Source organism: Rhinolophus sinicus, linkage group LG13, assembly GCF_036562045.2.
Source record: "Rhinolophus sinicus isolate RSC01 linkage group LG13, ASM3656204v1, whole genome shotgun sequence".
Taxonomy (NCBI): domain Eukaryota; kingdom Metazoa; phylum Chordata; class Mammalia; order Chiroptera; family Rhinolophidae; genus Rhinolophus; species Rhinolophus sinicus.
In genome coordinates this window covers 28,761,181-28,781,438 of record NC_133762.1, presented here as the reverse complement: position 1 = coordinate 28,781,438, position 20,258 = coordinate 28,761,181, and the positions used below count along the sequence as shown (strand labels likewise).

Genomic DNA, 20,258 nt, shown 5'->3' with positions numbered 1-20,258 from the left:
GTGGGAAGAGCTGCAGCTTGTTTGCTGGGTGCTGAACAGGATCTCCTGCCCCCCAAACTAAACAGCCCTGCCTCCCCCACCTCAGCCAGAAACTGCTTCTCTACTCCTGCCTCCCACACCAGCCTTACCTGGCTGTAATTCCCAGAGTCCCCGGGTGTGGCAGGGAGGGTTATGTAAGCACATCCATGAGCATGAACATGACTCATCCTCTGCCTTTTGTAGGGGCCCTGAGAACGGGTCCCCTGCCACCCAGGGTAGAGCTGGAGAGGTGGGCGAGCTGTGGTGTTTTTCTGACTGGATCATGCACCACAATCATTTGGGGCTCCTGTGAAAATAAAGCAGATTCCTGGGGTCCAGACCCTATGGATTCAGTTGACTAGGTGTAGCCCTGCCTTTTTATCAGGTTCCTCGTGAGCTTGTGTTGCAGGTGGTCCTTGGACCACCCACAGGCTTTGAAACCAGGCCCATTGGATTGAAGCCTATCCCTGCCCACCTCCCCTTCTGTATATACAACCCTGGATTCCTGTAAAACAGGTCCTTAGGCGGATGCCTCTCCCTACCCCCATCTTCTGTGTCTTCCTCTGACACAAGTGGCATCAACTATATATGCCACTTGTGGTCTGTCCCTCCCCTCCCCCATTGTCCCAGAGTGGTTTGGCTTAGAATGCCCTGTTCCACCAGCCACACCACTCCTCAACTGCCTGTTTCACTTTTACGTACAAAACCAGATAAGATGTTCCTTCCTCTAGGAAGCCTTCTCTGATACACCAGGCTGCTGTAGATGCCCCTTTCCTCTGCTCCCACAGCTCTCTGGACTGCCTGTTTTTGTTTTTTATTGGGGAAGGGCAACAGGACTTTATTGGGGAACAGTGTGTACTTCCAGGACTTTTTCCAAGTCAAGTTGTTGTCCTTTCAATCTTAGTTGTGGAGGGCGCAGCTCAGCTCCAAGTCCAGTTGTCGTTATTAGTTGCAGGGGGCGCAGCCCACCATCCCTTGCAGAAGTCGAACCAGCACCCTGTGGTTAAGAGGACGCGCTCCAACCAACTGAGCCATCCGGGAGCTCAGCGGCAGCTCAGCTCAAGGTGCCGTGTTCAATCTTAGTTGCAGGGGGCGGAGCCCACCATCCCTTGCGGGACTCGAGGAGTCGAACCAGCAACCTTGTGGTTGAGAGCCCACTGGCCCATGTGGGAATCGAACTGGCAGCCTTCAGCATTAGGAGCATGGAGCTCCAACCTCCTGAGCCACCGGGCCGGCCCTGGACTGACTTTCACATGTTCCTCGTCACCCTGGTTTGTTATTGTCCTTTAACTTCCATTAGACTATGGGCTTCCTGGACCCACAGGGACTGCCTTCCAATCTGGACCTGATCCAGCTCAGTCAGCAAATGGTAAATGTGTGAATGGTTACGGGCTATTCTGGTTTGGGATCTAGGGTCCAGGGGTAAGGATGGGTAGGGTGAGGGGCACCTATAACCCCCACCAAGTAGGAGTGCACCTGTTTTTAACACTGGTACTGGTGGTGTTTGTAGAGCCAACAGATGGGACTGTTTAGGCTGCTTCTGAGGGGTTTCCAAGAGCCCTCAGAACTTACGAGTCATGTGTGTGCATCCGTGTGTGAGTATGAAGGGAGCTGGTGAGCTAATCTAGACCCTGGGCAAACACAACTTGGTCAAGATGCTTGGACTTGAGTTTATTTCCAAAGCAGTAAATAAGCAGAGTGTAAATGAGATAAGAATGCAGGTGGGTAGATACCAGAAGCTGAGTGGTCTTGGCAGCCTATATGAGACGGCATGTCTGCCAAGTCAGAAAAACATGAAGTTGTGGCCTGGCTGCCTTATCCACCCCACCAAGTTAGTACCTAGAAACAGCCTCCGCTACCACGTCATAAGTAATCTGTACGGTGACCACACCCCACATCTCTAGTCTAGACCTCCTCCCTGAATTCCAGATTCATTTACCCAACTACTGCCTGCTTGCCATCTAGACTTGGCTGTCTAAAGGCACGTCAAATGGAATATCTCCAAACCCGAGCTGACATTCTCCACCCTCACCCCAAACATGGTCATCTGTAGTCGGCTCATCTCTGTCAGTGGCAACTCTCATTTTTCCAGTAGCTCAGGCCAGAGACCTTGAGTCATCTTTCGTTCTTCTCTCGCGCCCCCCCATCAACAAGTCTGTTTGCTTTACCTTCAGAATCCATCCAGAATCCAACTCCTTTTCACCACCTCCACTATCGAGTTATCAGTGAGGTCTTCTTGGCCCCTGATTTTAAATCGCTCCCCCAGCTACAAGCTCACTCCGTCCCTGTCCATTTCCTCTATAGCTCTTACCACCATCTAACATGCTATGTGTCTTATCTTGTTTATTAATTATTAAGCTCTACAAGGGCCAAGATTTTCATCTTTGGTAGCTGCAGTATCTGGAACAGTGCCTGGCATGTAGTTTACATGCCGGTAATTGCTGAATGAACATATGAATATCATGCAGTAATTTTGCTGCTCAGCAAGCCAGGTCACCCAAATCCCTGTGTTCTGAGCCTTGAAATACTTGCTATGGCAGCACTGGGACAATCTTCCCTTGTCCCTGCCCTCAAGGCCTGGGCATTTACGTTTGTGCTCATTTGGGAGTCTGCACGTGTACCCTTGGCCGTGGCCTTCTCCAAGTGGGTTGGCACAAGGCATTGGCATCTGGGGAAAGGGCCAGAGGTGCTGAAGGCCAAGTCAGTCAGGCCCGCGGGTAATCGTGAGGTGGGCTCTCCCCTCCCATGCTGGGGCTGTCTGGCTAGTCTGGGGGCACAGAGGGGCGCTCCTGTCCTCTGAGGGCCTCCTGGGGAAAAGAACAGTGGAAGTGGACTTGACTCAGAAGAACTTCAGTCTCCCTTGGTATCGTCCCTCAACACCTGGGACAGCTCCTTGTGACCAACTGCTGTTCCACTTGCTGGACAGAACCCACCGACACTGTCACTGCCTGCCTACCCTGACCCTTCCAGGACACTGCAGTGGCCTGTCCCCTCTGAAGAGAGCCTGGAGAGAGCTGGCATGAGGCTCAGGCACGTTTGGCAGCAGCTGTGCCCTGGGAGCTTTGAGGCCCACCTGTCAGGTGCTCTCAGAAGGCTTGGGGGAGCAGCAAGGCCCCCAGAACCCGACCCCTTCCCTCCCCCGGTAACCAGGCAGCCTGGCGTCAGCCTCCTCTACCTTCTACCTGCAGTGGGACGGGTGGTTGGTAATGTACTGAGAGCTGGGTTGGGAGGCGGAGCCCCCGCCCTGAGCGAGGAGTGCTGGGAGGAGGGAGAAAGCGGCAAAGTTCATCAGCCTTGCGTTTCCCAGCCTCCCTGCCTCTGCTTCTGCACTTCTCATTAATGCCTCCCTGGTTTGGTCCCTGAGCTACATCTTCCCTGAAGCCCTTTCCGACCATCCGCAGTCCTACAGTGAGCATGGCTTCATGTGAGCTTGCATAGTCATTCCTTTACTTGTTCATTTATTCATTCATTCACACACCCTCTGACCCATCTGGCCACCATTTCTATGTATCATCCATCCATCCATCCATCCATCCATCCATCCATCCATCCATCCATCCATCCACCCACCCACTTGTTCAGCAAATATTTGTCTAGTACCTATCGTGTGCTGAGCACTGTTCTAGGCACCAGGGACATACCAGTGAACGAGAAAGGAAATCCCGACCCTCCCAGTACTCAGCGTGCCGCAGGAGAGACAGGTAATACAAGCTTAGACACAGCAATAAACACACAGTGTCATTTCAGGTAGTGCTGTGTTTCTTGAAGAAAAGTAAAGCAGGGTGAACATGAAAAGGATGATCAGACCTCTCAAGTGATGAATGAGCAGGGACCTGAATAAAGTGAAGGAGAAAATGACATGAAATCCTAGGGAAGCGCATACTAGTCAGAGGGAACAGTAAGTGCAAAGACTGCAGCAGGAGCGTGCGAGTGTGTTTGCAAAACAAGAAAGTCTGTAGCGGGAGCTCAGAGGGGAGGCAGGGGCCTGATGGAAGCACGCCCTGTAGGCAAGGACTCTGGGTTTTATTCTCCATGTGATGGGAAGTTCAGGAGTAACAAGCTCTGATTTACGCTGCTTTGTTTATATACTTTTTTGGCTTCCTGGTGCACAGAATTGGGTTAATAATTCTTGCTTCATGATCCTTTCAGCATTGATCCATGTTTGGCCCTTTTTAGGTATTATGTCCACATCTATGCGTGTATTTCAATGCAGTAAGCACCCATGACCCTACTGTACCACAGGAAAACTAGCACCTTGATAGTAACTGATTTGATGTTTAAAAGAGCACTCTGATCGCTGTGATGAGACTAGACTGTAGGGAGAAAGAATGGACACTGGAGGCCAACAAGAAAGCGATGGCGTCATCAAGAAAAGGGGACTGGGGTGGTGGCAGTAGAGGTGGTGAGAGGTTGATGGATTTTGGGATAAATGTTGGAGGTAGACCCACCCCCAGGACTGACTTTTGGATTGAGTGTGGGGTAGATTCTATGACATGCATTCAAAGATGAATTCACTACCTATTCACTCGGTGCTTGCTGGTAAGTGTTTAAAATATGTTAAGTCCTTTGCGAAATACACATCTGAACATGGTCTCTGCCCTGCTCTCAGCCAAGACACAGAGAGAGAAAAACAAACTTAAAACAGATTAGAATAAATGCTGTGATCCAACCCAACCCCCGGGGAAGTATTGATTCATTTTCCTGGGAGAGAAGAAAAGGGTGGTTAGTTATGACCTGGCGCATGGGACGTGGTTCTTGTCCCATCTCTAAAATTGATGTGAGCTACTGATTAAACACTTTGTGTGGATGTTGCTTCTACTTTAAAAGAAATACTTTCAGTAGTTGTATTTTAAAAACTGTATAAGCTTCAGAGACTAGAAACTGTTTTAAATACCAGTCGAAAGCTATCCTCACTTAATCTTCCAGAGCGCAAATCTCTTGAGTAACAGTTAAGAACAGGAAAGGGAGTGGGGAAATACAGGGAAAAACTTGACCTTTCCCTCTCTCTACATACTCATTCCCGCCTTGAGCCCTGCACAGCTTTGGGCTACTGACAGGTTCTTCCCGTGTGATTTTGTGTGGTCTAGGTTGGCTCCTGGCCAACTAGAGAAGTCAGGACATCTGAGTGCTGTGGGGGTGGGAAACTTGCAAGGACACCAAGGACACCCCCAAGCGTGGGTCTCACCTGGGAAGCCGAGGTTCTGGCCTCTAGTATTGCTGTTTCATCTTGAGCAGCAGTTTCCCTCGCAACAAGGGGAAGTGGTTGGATTAGATGGAGGCCACGAGGAGAGGGTTATGGGGGGACGTGGGTGTGGTGCTCAGGGCAGACCCCATCTGGCATTCAAGAAATTACGTAACAGTGGACTATTATTCAGCCTTAAAAAGAAAGGAAATGCTGACATACTACAACCTGGATAAACCTTGAAGACGTGATGCCCAATGAAATAAGCCAGACTAAAAGGACAAATACTACATGAGTCCACTTCGAAGAGGTACCTAGGGTGGTCAGACTCGTGGAGACAGAAAGTGGAATAGGGGTTGCCAGGAGCTGGGGGAGGCACGAATGGGGAGTTAGTTTTAATGGGTAGAAAGTTCCTATTTGGAAAGATGACAAAGAGCTGGACATGGACTGTGGTGATGGTACCACAACAGTGTGCGTGGACCCAAAGCCAGTAAATCACACACTTAGAAGTGATTAAAAAGGTAAATGTTATGTGGTATATATTTTACCACATGCAAAAACCTAAAACCTGTTTTTCCAGGATTCCTCTGGGTAGGGAGGGGAGTCACACCCTGGTTGACCAAGATTCCCTGAATTTCTACCCCTCCCCACACTCCTGTAGGGCACGGTTCCTGCTGGACAGGAAGAACCTCCCAGCTCCACAGGGAGCCCCAGGCGGCAGGCGCTGGAAACAGACATGCCGGGTCCCCAAATTTCCATTCCGTCTGGCTTCTGTGAGGACCCCCTGGTGAGAGGGGAAACTTGTGTGCTGTGTCCTCATCCTTATTTTAAGGGCACAGGAGAATGAGGGCCCAATAGGTGGAAGGTTGGGGGTGACCCAGGATTGATCCCCCATGAGAGCTGAAGAGGCTGTGAGCAATTTCTCAGCACAGGCCCAGGGTCCTTGGAGGACGTCTTCAGGCCACATCAAGTCTTTGTTGACCCATTGCCAGCAGGTTCCAGGATGGGCTCAGGATGGGCTCCAGAGCATGAAGGCGGGCAGAGCCAGCTGTCAGTCAAGACCTAGGAATGTGCAGGCATCGTCTCTGCTGCCCTTTACCTTGGTCTCTGTAAAGGAGATGACAGTCACCTCCCCCCTGGCTGGCCTATTGGTGACCTAGTGCCAGAGCCATCAAGGGGGACTCCTTACCTACCATCTACCACCCTGGGGATCTCTGCTTATCTATCGTCTCCACCATGGTCACAGCCACAGTGACGTTCACCACCTCTGAACACGATCGTCCCCATTGCCATCTTCACCTGTGTCGCACCAGCACCACCGCATTCTTACAAAGGCGTTACTACGGGAACCAGTATTCCTTTCACCTTTACGCTCCATTCCAGCACCAACCACAGCCTTGTTATCTACACCCCGGCACCGTCCTTACCACCGTCACTACCATCCCATGCTGACATGTCCCTGATTTCCACTTTTCCCGTCATCACCAACTCCCATCATAACATCATCACCTACATTACTACCACCAGCCTCACCAACACTCTCTCCCTTCACACATCCATCATCCTGTCACCTCCATTACTCTTCCTTTTTCTGTAAGGGGACTTACCTGGTTTGCAGATGCTCAAACAGATCTCTGCGGTCCCAAAATCATTGGCATTGCCCTAGCAATCACCATCAGTAAATGCTCACACTCATTGCACTTAGTAGGTGGAAACAGCCTTTGCGTGTGTATGTGTGTGTGTGTGTGTGCGGGGGGGGGGGGGGGGTTGGCTGCAATGGGGAGAGGTGGGTGGCTGCCCCGGGCAGGGAGAGTGGGGGACAACTCCTGGGGAGCCTCTTGCTTGAGATTGGCTGCAGAGCTAAGGAAGGATGGAATTGTCACTTATGTGTCCTTATGAACTGGTAAGTATCTTTTTCTGAGCACCTTTTCTACCCCAATCACCATGCTAGGTCTTTGTCATACTCTGCATTATTTAACCAACAATGAGGCTGTTACTGTCTCCACTTCACAAATGAAGAAACTGAGGCTCAGAGAGATATGGTAATTTCCCCCAAATCATAAAACCTACAAGTTCAGGCCTGAGGTTTAAACTCAGATTCAATTTCCAATCCCAGGCTCTGCATCCTGCCGCCTTTCATAACTCGACGACAAGATGTTTGTCGTGGTCTTGTTTATAATTGCAAAAAATTATAATTTGAAAAAACGGAAATGTTTACCAACAGGGAATTGATGGGCTACTATGCAGTCATTAAAAAGCACAGTGTTGATCTATATACGTCAACATGGAGAGCAGTGCATACATTTTGTTGAATAAAAAAATCACAAGGTAGGAGATCTAGTGTGGTCCTGTTGATGCAAAATATGCGTTTAATCCTATAGAATGAGAACTTGAACATTGCTCACTAATCCATTTAGAGTCGTTTTCTCTGGGTGGTGGAACTTCAAGTAATTTTGATATTTAAAAAATCCACATTAGTATCATTTGCATGACAATGAACAAGAATCATTTCATAACTAGGAAAAAGGTATTTATATTAAATGATCTTTAATATTTATGGATAATCAGCAAATAAAGTAACTGACCTCTTTCTGAATCACTTGATTTTTTTTGATAGGAAGTTTTTATTGATTTTTCTAGAACCAGAATGTTATGTATTTATTTTTATTTTTTATTATTTTTTAATTTTTCAATTACAGTTGACATTCAATATTATTTTATATTCGTTTCAGGGGTACAGCACAGTAGTTAGACATTTATATACTTTATGAAGTGATCCCCACAAAGTCTGGTACCCACCTAGCACTATACATAGTTTTTACAATATTAATGACTATATTCCCCATACTGTGCTTTCCATCCCCTTGACTATTTTATAACTACCAATTTGTAATTCTGAATCCCTTTACTTTTTCACCCAGCTCCCCAACCACCTTCCCTCTGGCAACCATCAATTTGTTATCTGTATCTAGGAAACTATTTCTGTTTTGTTTGTTCATTTATTTGTATTTTAGATTCCACATATAAGTGAGATCATATGGTATTTGTTTCTCTCTGACTTATTTCACTTACCATAATACCCTTTTCTCCACACCCTCACCAGCACTTGTTGTTTGTTGATTTATTGATGATAGACATTCTGACAGGTGTGAGGTGATATTGTGGTTTTAATTTGCATTTCCCTCATGATTAGTGACATTGAGCATCTTTTCACATGTCTATTGGCCATCTTATATCCTCTTTGGAGAAATGACTATTCAAGTCCTCTGCCCATTTTTTAATTGGATTGATTTTTTGGTGTTGATTTGTATGAGTTCTTTTATAAATTTTGGATATTAACCGGTTATCAGATGTATCCTTGGCGAAAATCTTCTCTCATTCACTGGGGTGTCTTTGTTTTGTTGATGGTTTCCTTTACTGTGCAAAAACTTTTTAGTCTGATGTAGTCCCATTTGTTTATTTTTTCTTTTGTTTCCCTGGCCCGAGGGGATATATCAGTAAAAATATTACTACGGGCAATGTTGGAGAGTTTACTGCCTATATTTTCTTCTAGAGTTTTATGATTTCAGGTCTTACATGTAAGTCTTTAATCCATTTTGAGTTTATTCTTGTATATGGAATAAGAAAGTGGTTCTGTTTTATTTTATTTTTTTTGCATGTATCTGACCCGTTTTCACCGCATCATTTGTTGAATAGGCTGTCTTTACCCCATTGTATATTCTTGCCTCTTTTGTCATAGATTAAATGACCATGTAGGCATGGGTTTATTTCTGGGCTGTCTATTCTGTTCTGTTGATCTATGTGTCTGTTTTTATGCCAGTACCATGCTGTTTTGATTACTATGGCATTAGAGTATAGTTTGATATCAGGTAGCATGATACCTCCAACTTTGTTTTTCTTTCTCAAGATTGCCGTGACTATTTGGGGTCTTTTATGGTTTCATATAAATTTTAGGATTATTTATTCTAGTTCTGTGAAAAATGTCATTGGTATTTCGATAGGGATTGCATTGAATCTATAGATTGCTTTGGATAGTATGAACATTTTAACAATGTTAATTCTTCCTATCCATGAGCATAATGTATGCTTCCACTTACTTGTGTCTTCTTCAATATCTTATACTTTTCAGAATACAGGTGTTTTACCTCTTTGGTTAAATTATTCCTAGGTATTTTCTTTTTGATGCAATTGTAAATGGGATTGTTTTCTTAGTTTCTCTTTCTGATAGTTCATTATCGGTGTGAAAAATGCAACTGATTTCTGAATGTTAATTTTGTATCCTGCTACTTTACTGAATTCATTTATCAGTTGTAATAGTTATTTGGTGGAATATGTGCTATTTTAACTTTCACATTTGGCTCTGATTATCATACAAAGATGATAACTGAAATTATGACCGATAACATTATATTAGGTTGGTACAAAGGTAATTGCAGTTTAAAAGGTTAAAAATAAATGCAAAAACCACAATTACTTTTGCACCAACCTAATATCAGGACAGATCAGATTTTTAGGAATTTTATACAGTTCTGGAACACTTATATCAATAATACATACCAATACAATTATAGCCGAAGAAGGTTTAGCATTACTTCTTATTTGGCAGTGCTTCTTAGGTAAATTAACATCAAATAAACCTGATTAGTTTAATATTTTGGTTTTTATAAGGAGAGAGAACAAGTCTTTTGAGATGTTCCAGGAACCCTCTGAAAAATCCCAAAGATACTTAGAGGTCAGAAAGACGTCACTTAAAATTTGATTTGGAGGAAGTATGTTAAAAATATCATGGAATTGTTTAATTCTGCCAGGAATATTTACTGTTTTTCCCAGCTGAAACCTGATGAGATATTTGAAACTTTTGATATTTAATAACTTTTCATCAGGAATTTGGTCAAACTGGAAGCTGGTATTCAGAGCCTGATAGGATTTTTTTTTTTTAAGGTCTTGTCTTCTAAGCTAAAATAAAACTGTACCCAGAGGGAAAGAAGCAAATTAAGGATGATGTACTTGGAGAAGTAGATCAATCTATGTTGTTACTTAAGTTACAAGCCAGTTCTTTGGGGGAGATTGAGAGCAATCGTCCTCACCTTACAAATATTTGTGAAACCAGAAACGCAACTCTAGAAGCAGTTCAAAGCCCACTTATCTTTACCATCTTTAATTCCTAAGACTTGAAGAAAAAAGAAAAGGAAAGGAATTAAAAAAAAAATATGTATAGAAGGATCCTTGCCCAAGATCTAGCCCACAGCTTCTATAAGGTTAAGTATCTTCTCCACAAATATTAATAAGAAAAAGCCTTAACTATCTGAGTGGATAAACTTAACTTACTCCAACTGTTCTCTAATAGCTAGTGAATTTTACATTATCGTGCCCATCTCATGGCAGTAATTATAAAACAAAGGCTAGAAGGTCTCTGTTTGCATCTGTCTATGTCCCTGTGTGTTGTGTAGCATTTTCTACCTCTGGATGGTATTGCTCATTTGTCAAAGATTTCTATTTAACTGGCTTAAACAAAAATGCCCTTATATAAACAAATTCTTAATAATATAATAGAAACTAACCCAAATGCCTTTCAGGTTCATGTGATCTGCTAATTAAATATGTTTGTCTAATTAAAATAGGCAAATGTTTAGAGTTATCACCATTAAATATAATACTTTTATTTTGCCTAGATTTATTGAAATAAGTTCATGTTATTTCTGTTGCAAAATTTGTCAGCATGAAAAATAACTCAATATAATAAAAATTTCATAAGTAATCTAAACATAATTGTTAAGAGCAAGTAAACTGAATAGGTAGTAGAATAAGAGATTTTGAGATGAAACTATTAACAATAATGTGTTATATATACTTAAAAATGTTTCCCAAAATCTTTTGGTAACTTGAAACCTTAGAATTTTGGAAAGTTAAATTAAATGGTGGAAATTACTGAATACCCAGATCATTTCCAAGTAAGATAAAATAATGAAACATTAATTACTGAACATAGTTCTATCAACTTATAGCTTCTTATTACAGAGAAACTAAAAGATAAATTTGGGTCTGTTGGTAAACATGTGCCACATTGAAAGACTATACTATGAAAAAGCATGTATTTCTCGAAACTATGGGATGTATTTATAAATTTGTCAATCTAAAGAATACTGGTGTAACAGATGGTTCACAATTGCTTACTTCTAGTTTTCACTAGAAATCAAGGTTTCTAAGCATTAAGAATGCTAATTAATATGGAAGGAAAATAATATATGTTTTTGGTAATAGAAGGACTAAGAGATGGAGATACATTTTTGTGGGTAGTGAAAGAAGGTAATTCTGTCCTAACATAAAGTTGTTTTTTTTCTGAGTGGGTAAGAGAACAAGAGAAGAACTAAAATGGAAACAGAAAGTTGTGGAAGGTTTATGAAAAGGAAATCTGAGAAAGGAATTTTATGTGTGATCAAGCTGATAAGATTGAATGAATTTATGAGGGTTTGAAAAATTAAGCTTTAGTATTAATGATGTACATTATAATACTAAAACTTAATTTCTTTTCACCTGCTAAAAGGACAAAGTTTTCTTGGGCTGTCCAGCGGGTATACTAATAAGAGATTGTAAAATGTTTTTCTTTTCGAGTAATCTGCTGAGAAAGCAAAGCTTCTGTGTTTATGTCTTCTTAATTGGGTCTTTGATTACTTAAGGAAATACAATAGTCTCAATAGTAAGCGCTAATCTTTTGTATTTGGCTTTGAAATCTTTTATTGTTACTTTGGTCAGATAGGTAATTAAGTATTGTTTCATAATAATCCTTGGTCCTATTTAGTCAGTATCCGAACCATGTAGCCTTCTTTATGTTCTGTCTGTATATGGGTATACGGTAGAAATGTTCCAGAAACTGTGCAAAAATACTGTAAGTCTGATATCTCTTAGTATAAAATGTCTGTTGTCAAAATGGAGGCTCATACTAAAAGGACTGAACCTGAGTATCAGGGAAATACCTCAGCTGACTTTCATGCAAAGTCAGCCACAACAAAATCTATAAAGATTGTGGCACAGGTGGATGAAATCCATTTTGCTTCTGCAAAAATGGCCCTTCCGTGCCAGATTTTGCCATCCTGCTACGCTTGTAGAATAGGAGCAATCTGCTCCTAAATCAGAAGGCTCTAAGATGGGTAAACGATAGCTGTAAAGTAAATCTATCGACCCAACATCTGGAAGTTGAAACTTCTCCGGAAATTTCAACATGAGACTGGAGGGTTCAGAACAAGCCTCTCCAAGATGAGCTACTTTGGTATGTGGATTATTTTTCGCTGATGGCAATGGCGATATCGTAGGCTCCAGAGAACCTTTTACCTCTCCGTTAAAGAATTTAAATTCGAGGTCTTTCCAAATAAGATAACAAGAGTTATCATCATGTATGACTGTTTATGACCTATGTCGAGCAGGGCAAACATCTAATTACTGAACATCTGGTTGTCTTATCAATCTGCGAATGACCCTCTTTCCCTCTGAAGCTCCAAGGCGTCTTACCTCATTCCTTGGTTCAGGATGCCATATATACGTTATTATACCTTTCTGTCTCTGCAACTCTCATGTATGTGGGGGCTCTGACTCTCTCAGGTATGTGGAGCTCCCATATGTACATATGCAACTAGATCTGGTTACTTTCTCTTGTTAATCTCCCTCCTGTACATTTAATTATTAGATCAGCCGAAAACCCCCAGAAGTGTAGAGGGAAATTGCTTTCTCTTCCACAGGTGTGATGATGATGACCATGATAGCAATCCTGCATTTCTGAGCATTTCCTACCCAGGGACAGAGCTGAGCATTCTCTATTCATTAGTCTCAAATACCCTCACAACAAGAACCCTGAGAAACAGGGTCTTGATTTTATAAACAAGCCTGTTTTGCAGATGAGGGCACTCAGGTCCAGAAACACTAAGAAATTTGCCAAACCCAAGTCCCCCTGATGGTGAAACACACAATCTTAACCACTGTGGGGTCTTACACTCCCGGTTGAGTTTGTCTCCAATATGTCAAATGAACTCAAAAAGGGTGTGGGTCTTTGCTGGGTAAATTATAGATTTACTCAAGGGTATCCAGGGTTTGGAAACTGAATACACAACTAGGGAATATCCCGAGGGTTCTGAAGAAGAAAGAAACGATAAGAACTCTTACAGTAAAAAGTACATTCTTAAGAAGGATCAGTGTACGTTATCAGCCTCTGGGTAGCTCTGAGATGGTAATCCTCCAGATGTCAGACCAGCTGGATAATGGATGCGATGTTGTCTGAATAGGTGAACATTCTTTCCTTAGTCCTTCAGGGGGTAACCAGGGGGTTATCTGTAGGTTTCCTGTTTGCTCAGGCATTGACGCAGGACTGGAAAGGTCAATGGTTTACGTTCCCAGGCTACTTAGAACAAGAACAGAATCATTACCTCAGGCTGCATCCTACTTGCTCTTAGTAATTTAGCCCCTGACTATAGTGACTCCATTTTGTTTCTTCACTCTGTTCCTCAAGCATAAGATAGGAAGTAAGGTATTTCCGCTCCCAAGGGTACTTGCCACTTGTTCGTGGGTCGTGGCAACACAATCATATCCAGGCCTGCGGGTCTCTCTGTAGCAGCTGGGTGAGTGACATTATGATGCTGAGTCCTCCTAAGCTGTGCACACTGTGTGGGGTGGTGCAAGCGCGTGGAAATCTGCTCAGTTGCTTAGTCCCCTGAAGGGGTGGGGAGGAACTCATTCATTTTTGCAGAAGTCAAGTGAATTGTACTGGTCACATGGTCGACATTGTGACCATTCCAAAGAAGTAAGGTAAAGGTGTAGGTTCAGGCGAATTAGTGGGAGAGAATTGGGGGGTCCTCTAGGACTCCCCTCTTCCTGGTCTTCTCTCTTCTGCCACTTTCCCAATGTGTATGGGAAAAGCAGCTTTTCCCTTTGCCTGCTCCCCTTCTTTCCCGCTGAGGTTCCCTCCAGGTTTGCTACTCAAAGAGTGATTCTGTAGACCATTTTACAAGCAAGGAGAGGGACTAGGGACGCACCTGTAACTAAGCCTGTTAGAAATGCAGCTTCTCAGGCCCCACCCCAGTCCTACTGAATCGGAATCTGCATTTCAACATAGTCCCCGGGGGATGTGCAGGCATGTTGAAGTTTAAGAAGCACTATTACTAAGCATTTTGGCCTCTGCAGGCAGAAGCAGGAAGCCTGGGGAGGTGGGGAGATAAGGTTTGAACAGGACTCACCCCGGCTCCTCCCCTTCTTCATTCCCCACTCACCTCACCTGTTCCCACCCCTCCTCTGGGATGTTAAAAGCTCTGTCAGTCGCCAGGCCCTCAGGAGCTCTCCCTCCACGGCTCTCAAGATGGACCCACTCTGCCTCTCTGCAGCCCTTCTCTTTCTCTTCAACATCCAGGCGGCTGGCGCTCAGGGGAGTGACACCGTTCCCCCTTCCCAACGTAAGTTCCCGTTCATCTCTGCTCTGTGGACTGGGGCAGAAAATGAATTTGTAAGAAGGGGCTGGGGAAGCAGGGGTGTGGGTGGACGAAGCCAATCCGTTCTCTCTAGATGTCTCATGGTAAATGGGGACGTTTTAACTCCGGGGACATTTCTTGACTCTAAAAAGTAACTCATTGTGTTTTCAGCTTAAAAAAGATCCTGCCTAACTCTCATCAGACAGCTCTAGCAGATTCTGCCCTCACCTCTGAGACTCTCTCTATTCCTGGTCCCTGCCTCCTCCCTGAACCTCACTGGAGTATAATAAAAAGATACGTATTTGATCTGTCGAGGTTCCTGGCCCAGGCCTTAGGAAAGTCTTGGAATTTACAGTCCTTTGTATGACAATGAAGTGACTCAAGTTGGGGGAGAAGGTGGCCTAGACAGCTTCAGAAGGGGCCTGAGAAAACCTACCAGGTGATGAGGTTAGAACTTCCAAACCTCCCTCCTCTGGGGATGTGAGAGGGTACCAAGATTGAGTTCAATTAATAATGGCCAGTGATTCAATCAATTATCCCTACTATATAATGAAACCTTAACAAGACCCCCAAATATCACGGGTTTGGAGAGCTTCCAGGTGCCGTGAAGGTGACACACCCAGTGAGAGAGCCCCCCCCTTCCGCTCTCCGCCCCATCCTACGTATCTCCTCCATTTGGATGTTCCTGAGTTGTATTCTTTATTATCAACTGGTAACAGTGAGTAAAGTGCTTCTCTGAGCTCTGTGAGTTGCTCTAATGAATTATTGACCCTGGGGGGTGTGGTCATGGAACCCCAGATTGGTCAGGAGTATGGGTCACCCCCATGAACTTGTGACTGGCATTGGGAGAGGGGACAGTCTTGTGGACCGAGCCCTTCGCCTGTGGAGTCTGTGCTACCTCCAGGGATTAGTGTCAGAAGTGAACTGACTGTAAGACACCCGGTTGGTGTTGGGGAATTGGCTGATGTCGATAGAGACACAACATGTTGGAGTCAGGGAAAAAAACCAGATGCACTCATCCTGTGTTTTGTTGGCTGGGATGGAGCTAAGGGATAGGGGAGTGAGTGTGGGGCAGTGCCCCCAGAGACCCTTACCTATTATCTGGGTTTTAAGAATTCGCTGCAGAAGTCAGGTGGTTTTGTCAGGTGGAGAGAACTGTGATTTCTTATGTGCAAGCAAGCAATTTCCAAAGTGATGCAAAGGTGGTCTCCTACTAAGAGCTTCCCCTCTGTGCTCTGGACAGTTATGGGACATTTTTAGCTTGTGTTTCACAGGGGGTTTTCTTCCCCCTGCTTAATTGATGGCTTATTGAAGGGCTTAAGAAGTCTGAGGCTGAACAAACACATTGAATAATTCAGCAACTTATTAAGTTCCTATCTTAAATAATCCTCAAGACATTTTATGTTTTGATAACTTATGCCAATCGTTAAGTCCAGACTGTCACCTAAGCTTCTGACCCACTGGCTGTAGACCGTAGAGTCCCACCACCGGTGCTAGAGAGGCTCAGAGAAATATTTCACTTACTAGATTCTAGGTTTTAAAGGATGTAAATTATGAACAGCCGATGGAAGAGATGCAGAGGGCAAGGTATGGGGAAAGGGCCCTCTGCAGGTACCCCTCACCTCGTACCTCTACGTGTCCATGGAGCCAGAAGCTCTCTGAACCCCGTCCATTCGGGTTTTTATGGAGGCTCCATCACTTGGGCATGATTGTTTAAATCATTGGCCATTGGCTATTGAATCAGTCTCCATCCCCTCTCCTCTCCCAGAGGAGGGGTATGGGGCTGAAATTTCCAACTCTCTAATCGCATTAAAGGCAACCAACCCCTCTCCCTAGGTTACCCAGGGGCTTACCAAAAGTCACCTCAATAACATAACAAAAGGCACCTTCATCGCTCTCACCACTAAGAGAATTGTGAGGGTATTAGGAGCTCTGTGCCAGGCAGGAATGGGACCTACACCAAATGTATATTTCTTATTATAAGTGAAAATATCACACGCACCCAATATTACATTATTCCGATCCCCTGGGGGGTAACCAAAGTTAACATGCTGGTACGTTTTCTTCCATGCCTTTCTCCATTACAGCATGATGCTTTAAGACTTTTTTTTAAGAGTGGAAACTTTGAAACATCCCCGAAAGCATAGGGATGAGTATAATACACACGATGTGTCCACTGTGCAGCTGCAACAAGTATTGACAGATGGAGACTATTGTTTATGTACATTTCTTGTACTTTTCTGGAGTTTTTTGAAGCGCAGCTCAGTCAATATGCCAATTAATCCATAAATACTCCATAAATACTTAATATATAAGGATATATAATTATTTACAGTATCACCATGCCATTGTCACGCCGAACAAAATTAACCATACCTCAGACAGCAGGCCATCAAATGAAGGTTTGACATGTCCCATCTCCCACCCCCAACCGTCCCCCATCCGGAGACATGCCGGTGGTCTCAGTGGTTCACTGTGCGGGCCATCCTCCGTGACAGCGTCCCCAGAGCTGACCCGAGCCCTGTTGCCTCCCTGCAGGCCGCCCTGTGTTCTGCCTGGAGCCTCCTTACAAGGGCCCCGGCAAGGCCGTGTTGCCCAGGTTCTTCTTCAACACCAGGTCGGGCTTCTGCGAGGCCTTTGTGTTTGGCGGCGGCAAAGCGAAGCTGAACAACTTCCTGACCAAGGACGAGTGCGCCAGCGTCTGCAGCGGGAGAAAACCAGCTTTGCAGACCCAGTACAGGCTCGAGCTCCAGGCTCCGCCTGAACTCAAGGACGAGCCTGGGGACGAGCCCCAGCACCAGGGGCCCGCGTGCCGGAACCTGGCGCCTGAGAACCAGGACGAGGACGACGACCAGAAGCCTGAGGACGAGGACTCTGACCTCAAGGAGGACGATGAGCACGAGGACGAGGACGAGGTGAACGACGAGGACGGGAACGAGGAGGCCCAGGACTAGGATGAAGATGAACCTCAGGCGGAGGGTAAGGGGGAGCAGGGCAGGGAGGGGACGCGCAAGGGCAGGGATAGAGGCAGAGGTCGGGCCGCACCCCTCACACCTGCACAGCGTCTCTGCCTCGATGCCTTCAGAGGAGGGAGTGGCAGCAATGTCCTGTGAAACCACAGACTGAGCACATGCCCCACGGCCAGCGTGGCGGAAGGTCGTTGCTAGGAGCGCCCCTTGAGACAACCCGAGCCTTCTCACCTGTTCCCCTTTTTCAGGTGGGAGCACCGAAGCAGCCACCCTGCAGAACGGGTCTGCAGTGCTCCCGAGCTGCCACCAAACTCACTCCCTTCTTGTCAGTCATCCGGGTTGTGGGGACGAGCATGGTTGCTCATTCCTGCGATGGTCTAGGATCTGTCAGGACGCACTGCCGCGGGTCAGAGGCTTCAGTAAGGACCATCAAGCCCCTTTCTGGTTGTAGGGACCCTGGAACCCGAGCTGCCCTGAGATGCTGCAGGAGGCCCCACGCAGGGCTGCTCCCTTCTCAACCCTCCCCTCCTCGCAAAACCCTGCCTCTGCCCTTCCGCCCACAGGTCTGGTTTTGCTCTGTCTTATTCAGTAGACTGAGCAACGTGAGAGCGACAGCCCTGCGCCTCGGTTTGTCCCATCACTTTCTCCCTCGCACTTGGTTCCTTCTCCACTGGGTTGGCTGTAGGGCCAGAGGGTTGAAGCGCCCCCCCCCCACCCTCCCCACCCCCCATCACTGGAATCTCTAGGGCTGGCTGTGGTGGAGTTTCTGGTTCCCAGTTCTGAGAGTTAGTGGTGACGGGTGTTTTCACTACAGAAGCCCTTTCCCCCACACCCATGTTGCACATTTTCCTGCCTGAGGCCTCACAGTCTCTAGCCTTATATTTAAGTAAATACATTTCTGTTGTTTGCAACTAAGAACCCATGTCCTGTCCATACAGTCAGTAAAAATGGTGGCACTTCACATTATTCTGCCAAGCAGTGGGTACTCCCCCCCCTTCAGATGGGGCCCCACCAGGTGTAGGAAGCAAACCCATTAGGGGGTCATCTAACTCTTTATGTCCCCTCCCCCCACCCAGCTACACAAAAACCTGGAGTAACATTTCAACCTTAAAACCTTTGTTCTTTACTTTTGAGCCAGGTCAAAGGTTAGGGCAGGTTGTTCGCCTGGACTCTCAGAAGGAGAAAGGAAGGAGCATAAGGCTTAATTGTCCCCTTGTCCAAGGAGCCCCTTCCCTGAGGTGGTTTGTGGGGGGAGGGGCCTCGCTATTTCAGTTACAACATAGCAACCACCCACTTAGTGAGCACCTTCCGTGCACCGGGCTCCATGCTTAGCCTTTTACATGCATTATTTCTTGAATCATCCTAAGAATCCGCGAGGGAGGCAACGGAAGCACGGAGATGTCACACTGCTGGCATATTTGTGTCCTGGGGCTGCTGTAACAGTAAACGACAGATATTTATTCTCTTACAGTTCTGGAGGCTACCAGTCGGACGTCTAGGAGACAGCAGGGCCATGTTCCCTGTGAAGGCACTGAAGAAGGGTCTGTCCCAGGCCACTCTCCTGCCTCCTGGAAAGTCCTTGGTTTGTGGCAGCAGAAGTCCAATCTTCACTTGCGTTTCTCCTGCCTGTGTCCTAACTTCCCCTTTTTATAAGGCATCAGTCATATTGGATTAGGGCCCAGCTTCATGACGTCATCTTAAGTGGATCACCTCTAGAAAGACCCTATTGCCAAATAAAGGCCCATTTTAAGACGCCAAGATATCTTTTTCTGGGGGAGACACAGATCAACCTATAAGAGCATATAAATGGTAGAAACCGGGGTGATCTTACCCCAAACCATTGTTCTTTGGATGGAGGAAGAACCTAGACTCTCCAGCCAAGCTGCAAGGGTCCAAAGCCTGGGTCAGGCTTAATTTGGGGTTCCCGAGGAGTACAGGGCAAGTAGCTTATTAGGTAAGGTGGGGGCGGGTGAGAAAGGGAAGGCAAGGCAGCCTACAAACATTGAATCATCAAGCCCACCACATAATCCCCAGGGGATGTGGGGAAGCAGGGTAGAAAACTTTCTTACTATTATCTCCCCCAGCAGTAAGAGGGTGTTTACACAGCAACACCCTGTAATTCATGGATTGAGGACTCTGGCTTGCTCTGTGCCCTGATCCGAGGGGATATGTCCCAGGACCCCCAGTGGCTGTAACTACGTCTCAATCTCTCTCTCAAAATACCTTGTTGGGCTGTACTCATCGTTCCTCTTCTTGTGATGACGTGAGATGATACGATGCTTACGTGAGGAGATGAAGTGAGCTACTCAGCACGGTGTGCAATTTAAAACTTAGGAATTGTTTATTTCTGGAATTTTCCATTTAATACTATTTGGGAGTATTAACTGAAACTGTGGAAAGGAAAATTGCGAATAAGGGGGTGCTGCACTGGCAGCTGGAAGTCAACCAGCAACACGGGATGTGTAGCTCCCAGGGGCAAGGGTAGGGCACACAACTGCCACACTATTTATGCGGCTTTGAACAAGTTAGTTAACCTCTCTGTGCCTGTCTTCCCACTACATGGGGTTGTGAGGATCAATGAATTCATACATGCTGAGCCTTTAGACCGTGTAATCCACGCAACTCAAACATTTGCTAGGA

General features: G+C 45.6%; 1 protein-coding gene across 1 annotated transcript; it reads left to right on the top strand.

Annotated features, from left to right (window-relative positions):
• Positions 1-108: 108 nt before the first annotated feature.
• On the top strand, positions 109-19,370 carry LOC109457086 (spleen trypsin inhibitor I). The gene is made up of 4 exons (XM_019749737.2): positions 109-1,387; positions 14,492-14,634; positions 17,188-17,628; positions 19,090-19,370. The coding sequence occupies exons 2-3, from the start codon at positions 14,541-14,543 to the stop codon at positions 17,601-17,603; spliced, it is 510 nt and encodes a 169-aa protein (XP_019605296.2). The 5' UTR covers positions 109-1,387; positions 14,492-14,540; the 3' UTR covers positions 17,604-17,628; positions 19,090-19,370.
• Positions 19,371-20,258: the final 888 nt, after the last annotated feature.